The sequence below is a fragment of the Dendrobates tinctorius genome, unplaced genomic scaffold, assembly GCF_039654945.1.
Source record: "Dendrobates tinctorius isolate UK_male_01 unplaced genomic scaffold, ASM3965494v1 ptg000173l, whole genome shotgun sequence".
Lineage (NCBI taxonomy): Eukaryota > Metazoa > Chordata > Amphibia > Anura > Dendrobatidae > Dendrobates > Dendrobates tinctorius.
Window position 1 is genome coordinate 2,743,919 of NW_027361840.1, and position 6,800 is coordinate 2,750,718.

At 55.0% G+C, this 6,800-nt stretch overlaps 2 protein-coding genes across 3 annotated transcripts in view; both read right to left on the reverse strand.

Annotated features, from left to right (window-relative positions):
- Nucleotides 1-5,019, reverse strand: part of LOC141053924 (uncharacterized) — a 101,429-nt gene extending 96,410 nt beyond the window's left edge. The window contains exon 1 of the mRNA XM_073551095.1: nt 4,902-5,019. The gene's annotated coding sequence lies outside the window, so the exon portion shown is untranslated. The remainder of the gene's footprint in view (nt 1-4,901) is intronic.
- On the reverse strand, nt 800-6,792 carry LOC141053935 (2-oxoglutarate and iron-dependent oxygenase JMJD4-like). 2 transcript variants are annotated; one of them, XM_073551102.1, is made up of 7 exons: nt 6,634-6,792; nt 5,785-5,905; nt 5,371-5,536; nt 4,902-5,027; nt 2,620-2,863; nt 2,234-2,380; nt 800-1,377 (listed from the first exon to the last, which is right to left on the reverse strand). In XM_073551102.1, exons 1-7 carry the CDS (start codon nt 6,784-6,786, stop codon nt 1,090-1,092), a joined length of 1,245 nt encoding a protein of 414 aa, XP_073407203.1. In that variant the 5' UTR covers nt 6,787-6,792; the 3' UTR covers nt 800-1,089. The 2 variants fall into 2 exon arrangements, with proteins under 2 accessions (XP_073407203.1, XP_073407204.1); XM_073551103.1 differs by lacking the exon at nt 6,634-6,792 and having other exon boundaries at nt 5,785-6,245.
- Nucleotides 6,793-6,800: the final 8 nt, after the last annotated feature.

Below are 6,800 nucleotides of genomic sequence, written 5' to 3' on the forward strand. Positions count from 1 at the left end.
GTATGTCCCTGAGGGATGGCAATGGGGGCAGGGAGTATGAGTATCTATGGGGCCAGTGAGTTTGGGTCCCTGGGGGGGTTGACAATGGGCACAGGGAGTATGTGTCTCTATGGGGCAAGTGAGTGTGGGTCCCTGGGGGATGGCAATGGGGGCAGGGAGTATGTGTCTCTATGGGGCCAGTGAGTGTGGGTCCCTGGGGGATGGCAATGGGGGCAGGGAGTATGTGTCTCTATGGGGCCAGTGAGTGTGGGTCCCTGGGGGGGTGACAATGGGCACAGGGAGACAGCTGGACTGCAGCTTCCTATGGAGGGGTCAGGATAGTAGCTGTTGGCTTTGTAGAATATTTGGCTGAAAACGCCCTTTTTGCCCACAGACCGCCATGCTACATTGCTGTAGTCGCCATTTCCCCCCCTCACTACCTCTTTCTTATGACACGATTTCTAGTTCGGCTCCCCAGGTTATTTCCTTTATGGCATATGGCGCCACTCCTGGTGACTGGAGCGCACTGCAGCTGGACTGTTCCACGGCCATTCAAGAAGCATTGCAAGGAATAGCGAGGGGGTCGCTCCCTTTCTGTAAAATGACTGACACCAGATCATCCCTTGATGCCCGACACGCTTCTTGGACACCCTGGAGACAATCCAAATGTTACGGTGTTTTCCTGGGGGTCCGGGAGCTGGGTGAGAAGGGCAATGAGCTCATTGGGGGCACCAGGGCTGATGTTTCTATACCTGGGGTGGGATCATGTACCAGCAGGCACCCATGCTGTTATTTCTGGGTGTGAGCATCCAAAACTTGCTTTTTTTTAAGTTAAAGCTTTTTATTGGTTTACAGAAACACAGCGGGACACGTTCTGTCCCTGAGTGAGAAACTCAAGAAATATTTTGTGTTACTTTTTCCACTCACACCCAGAGCTGCAATCACAATTCTGCTTGCCCGTCACCGCTCAGGTTACAAGACCTTAAGTCTCCTCGCTGCCCCCTGCTGGTTCAGTGTCTGTGCGGGATAGAGGATTTCTGCATGCCGCACACGCTATAGCACTCAGAATGCAGTACGACCACGGTCACATTTTCATCCTCTGTGCTCCCGTCATTGTATCTCTCTCTCCAGCTCCGTCAGTAAGTCTTCGGGGCGGGGTTGTAATGTTTCTGTGCCCAGATTTTGGAAATCTTGGTTGTCCATTAATAAAACCAAAGTATCAGCAATCTTCCTGAGATCAAACTGTACATGTCGGGGCCCCGGGGCCATCACCTGGGGGCTCTGCAGGACGTTGTTCTCATGTCCTTCCCGTAAGACCTGAATTCTGTGCTCAGCAATGATCCTCAGGAAGGTGAAAAACTCTTTATAATCAATCCCAGAGCAGGATTTCAGGATGATCTGTGCAAAATATGAAAAGTACAAATGATTCCCACAGCAAGAAAATAACAGGGACGGGGCTCAGCACCACCGGGGAGAAAATGAACGGGGCTCAGCACCACCAGGGAGAAAATGAACGGGGCTCAGCACCACCGGGGAGAAAATGAACGGGGCTCAGCACCACCGGGGAGAAAATGAACGGGGCTCAGCACCACCGGGGAGAAAATAAACGGGGCTCAGCATCACCGGGGAGAAAATAAACGGGGCTCAGCACCACCAGGGAGAAAATGAACGGGGCTCAGCAACACCAGGGAGAAAATGAACGGGCTCAGCACTATCAGGGAGAACAGGGATGGGGCTCGGCCTCATCCAAAGATCATGGATGGGGCTCAGCACCACCCGGCAGAAAATGAACGGGGCTCAGCACCACCAGGGAGAAAATAAATGGGGCTCAACACTATCCAGGAAAACATGGACAGGGCTCGGCATCACCCAAATATCATGGATGGGGCTCAGCACCACCCGGCAGAAAATGAACGGGGCTCAGCACTATCCGGGAAAACATGGACAGGGCTCGGCATCACCCAAAGATCATGGATGGGGCTCAGCACCAATCCAGGAGAACAGGGGACAGGGCTCAGTACCACCTAGGACACCATGAAGTGGCATGGTACCACAGGTAGAACAGAGATGGGGCTCGGTACGACAAGATACTCGGAACTGGGACAGGACTCAGCACAACATGGAAAACATGAACGGGGCTTGGCACCAGAGGGAGAATGGAGACCGGACTCAGCACCACCGAGGGCTAGGTATTATGAAATGAAGGTCAGCGTTACAGGGTTTCCGGGATCTTAAATGATTAACGTTCTGTCACCTGACAGTGCTGCTCCCAGTCGTCCATCGTTTCCTTCCACTCACTGATCTCGCTCTTCACATCGCTCAGCTCCGCCTGCAGGAAGCTCCACATGACCAAGACGTTACACCCGTTCACCCAGTTATGGTTGATGGAGATGGTGTCCTCCTGGAAGATCAGATTCATAATTCTTGATGTCAGAACTGTCTCCAGATTTTAATCCCTCCACCATATATGCTCTTATAGGGCTGTGACCTCGTCACCCGAGGGTCCTCTGACCACGTCACCCGGGGGTCCTCCGACCTCTCTCAGATCTCATATCCATTTGAAAACTGTGGACCTTTCATTATGTGAAATAAACGCATAACCCAATTACAGGTGAAGGGGAATGTGGCGCAGCCTCTCACCAAATTGTACACCTGATGGTGCCAACCACTGGGTACAAAGAGGATCTCCCCGGGCTCCTGTATGACCTCCAGGAATGGGGGGCAGACGTCGTGGAGCGAAGGTGCGGTCACATCGTATGGAAGGCGCCCGCTGCAATCACGAAGATGTTCCTCCTGGCCAGGCGGGAAGAGCAGCCACTTCTTACGACCACATATATTCGCTGACCAACTGTAGGATCGAAAGACGTCAGCGTGGAACGGAGTCCTGTCAGTGTGACATTATAGGAAAGGGATTATTATAATGTGGAGGGCATCCTGCAATCAAACACCACAGTAATGGTCGTCCGGCAGAATTAGCGGCAGTCGCCTCTTTGCCTTCCTCACATGCTAAACATTGCTGGAGAGCGACATGTCTACATAATTCAGTCAGGGGAAGGCTCTGCTCCATTGTACGACATCTGCTGCAGTGAGCGCTCTCAGCATAGCGACGTGCATGTGGGTGACAGCTGTGTGTACGGCTTGCCAGCTGCTGTGGATCTTTACTGCAGGTCAGCACACTGGGTACCGTGACAGGCAACATAAAAAAAAAGCCAGACTTAATTATGACTTGCTTCTCACAGCATCCTACGGCGCCGCTGTGTGCAAGCCATGCATCTGCATTGAGGTGTGATGTAGCAGCTGCACACAGCAATCCTTGGATGTGCCGCGGCCAAACACGCTGTGTAGCACCAGCGGAATGCTTCGCTCTGGCAGCCTAGGGAGACTGTGTATAGGGTAGTGTCCCTGATAGCAACGTGTCCCACCATGTCATCTTCATACTGATGGTGCAAGAGGACAGCGGCAGGCAAGGCAGTGTAGTCATTACACGGCGGCACGAGTCGCACTGTTGGCTCTCTTTCACGCTCAACAGGTGTATAACACTGGCGCGTCTTTCTGGGCCGGGTCCTCTCCTCCTCACTTCCGCTCATTGCCCTGACTGAGAATAAGTGACTGGAGCGCCGGAGCGGAGGCTGCAGCTGACCCCGAAAAAAGCGGAGCGGTCAGGACGAGGGCAACAGCAAGAGTGTCTCACAGTCCAGATACAAGAATGATAGAAGAAACATGCAAAAAAAAAAAAAAGCAAAACACGCCGACACCACCGAGCAAACGTCACCGACACTGCCGCACAAACGTCATCGCCGAGCAAACACCGCCGACGAGCGAACATCACCAGCACTGCCGAGCAAACCCCACTGACATCGCCGAGCAAATGTCACTGATACCGCCGCACAAGCGTCATTGCCGAGCAAACACCGCCGCCGAGCTAACACCGCCGAGCAAACGTCACCGACAGCACCGAGCAAACACCACCGCCTAGCTAACATCACCGATGAGCAAACCCCACCGACATCGCCAAGCAAACCCCACCGACACCGCTGAGCAAACGTCACCGACACTGCCGCACAAACGTCATCACCGAGGAATCACCGCCGCCGAGCTAACATCACCAGCACTGCCGAGCAAATGTCACTGATACCGCCGCACAAACGTCATTGCCAAGCAAACACCGCCGCCGAGCTAACACCGCCGAGCAAACGTCACCGACACCACCGAGCAAACACCACCGCTGAGCTAACATCACCGATGAGCAAACCCCACCGACATTGCCAAGCAAACACCGCCGCCGAGCTAACATCACCAGCACTGCCGAGCAAACCCCACTGACACCACCGAGCAAATGTCATTGACGAGCAAACACCGCCGCCGAGCTAACATCACCAGCACTGCCGAGCAAACCCCACCGACACCACCAAGCAAACGTCACCAACACTGCCACACAAACGTCATCGCCGAGCAAACACCGCCGAGCAAACATCACCAACACTGCCACACAAACGTCATCGCCGAGCAAACACCACCGAGCAAACGTCACCGACACCACCGAGCCAACACCACCGCCGAGATAACATCACCGATGAGCAAACCCCACCGACATCGCCAAGCAAACACCACCGCCGAGCAAACATCATTAGCGTCACTAAGCAAACATCATCGACACCACCAAGCAATCTTTACCGATATCAGAACTTGCGGAGCAAAAACTTCGGTATTCAAATGAGGCGGAAGTGATACTGAGGCAGATATTATAAAGAGGTAAATATTATAATGAGGTAAATATAAAGAGGTAAATATTATAATGAGGTGATTACAGAAGCTTTTTTGGTTTTTACTAGAACAAAATAATTGTTTTACACCTCACACTTCATGTCTGCTGTTAATGGAACAATGATGGGCGTACAGATACACACTGCTGCCGTACATACCAGGAACCGGCGGGGCCCATGTACACAAAGCGGTAATCGTCCACGCCGATGGCGTCCCAGTATTCATTCAACCAGTCAGAGGAGAAATAAAGTGGCGTCTCATACACGTCCTGATCCGGGAACGCCCTGCAGAGAGAAGCAGGGGTCACACAGAGAACACTGGGGGAGGAGAAATGGACAGACCTTACTATTGGAGAGAAGGGGACACCACACAGGAAGGAGGACAGACGCGACTCCCGGGGACGGGGAGGACAGACGCGACTCCCGGGGACGGGGAGGACAGACGCGACTCCCGGGGACGGGGAGGACAGACGCGACTCCCGGGGACGGGGAGGACAGACGCGACTCCCGGGGACGGGGAGGACAGACGCGACTCCCGGGGACGGGGAGGACAGACGCGACTCCCGGGGGAGGAGGATATTGAAGAATAAGCATGTCATCTGTAGTGGGCAGTGCCGCCTCCTTGCACCTCCTCATGTGCCAGTCCTTCAGGTAGCGGCAGCCCAGGGCAGAGCGGTGGCCACTCTCGGTGTAGTCCCTCCAGTAGGCGATGTATTCTCGGAGGGGCTGGGGCTCCTTAGGATTGGAGTTGTATTCCTTCACATCACAATTTGCCACTGGAACGACGGCGTCTCCTGAAATAGAAGAAATATAGGAATTGTTCCATGTGATGACTAGTGTGAGCCGAACCCCGGGGAACGACTGGACAGAAATGGCACAAGGTGCTGGAGAATAAGGCGAAACATCTGCTCCCCCATGGACAATCCCCCACCCAGGCTCCATTAGGGGATGCGCTGGGGGCCGGCACCTGTCTCCATGCTACATGACGGTTGGTCCGATGGTCCTGTACCGTCTATGGGCGGCTGAGCCCCGCGGGACGTACCGAACACCTGCAGCAGGTGATCCCAGTTGGGCTTGTTATCGACGGTGACCCAGGAGCGGCGGCTGCTCCACGTGCGGGAGAACTGGGCGGAGAGGAGGCACGGAGCGTTGGCGGCCATGTACTGATGGAAGAAATCATCATAGCTGAATGTGTCAGGGTCTTCTATGCGGTCAACGCGGCTCATGGTGGGGGAGGGGGGCTCACCATCTATTATATGTCTTATTATTACCGGGGGAGGGGCAACGGCACCATGACGACCAGATGTGACTATTATCACAAAGGGCCCCTGTGTTATCTTATTGGGGCCCCTCTGTTATATTATCAGGGGCCCCTGGCTGCTTTCTTTCCCGGTCTCCTCCCGGGGCCTTATTGGGGCCCCTCTGTTATATTGTCGGGGCCCCTGGCTGCTTTCTTGCCCCCTGTCTCCTCCCGGGGCCCCTCTGCTATATTGTCGGGGCCCCTGGCTGCTTTCTTGCCCCCTGTCTCCTCCCGGGGCCCCTCTGTTATATTGTCGGGGCCCCTGTCTCCTCCCGGGGCCCCTCTGTTATATTGTCGGGGCCCCTGGCTGCTTTCTTGCCCCCTGTCTCCTCCCGGGGTCCCTCTGGTCTATTATTGGGGCCCCTGGCTGCTTTCTTGCCCCCTGTCTCCTCCCGGGGCCCCTCTGTTATATTGTCGGGGCCCCTGTCTCCTCCCGGGGCCCCTCTGTTATATTGTCGGGGCCCCTGGCTGCTTTCTTGCCCCCTGTCTCCTCCCGGGGCCCCTCTGGTCTATTATTGGGGCCCCTGGCTGCTTTCTTTCCCCGTCAACTCCCGGGGCCCAGGGCCGCCATCAGGGTATTACTAGCCTTACTGGTGTAAGGGGCCCCGGGAGCTGGAGGGGCCCCACGCTCAGAATTTTCATAAACCGGAGCGCTGAGTGTGAGGAGGAAGCAGGAGTCACTGTGACAGACAGCTGGGAGAGGCAGCCAGTGCTGAGCAACAGGAGGGCGGGACTTTCCAGCATCCAATCCTGGCTGA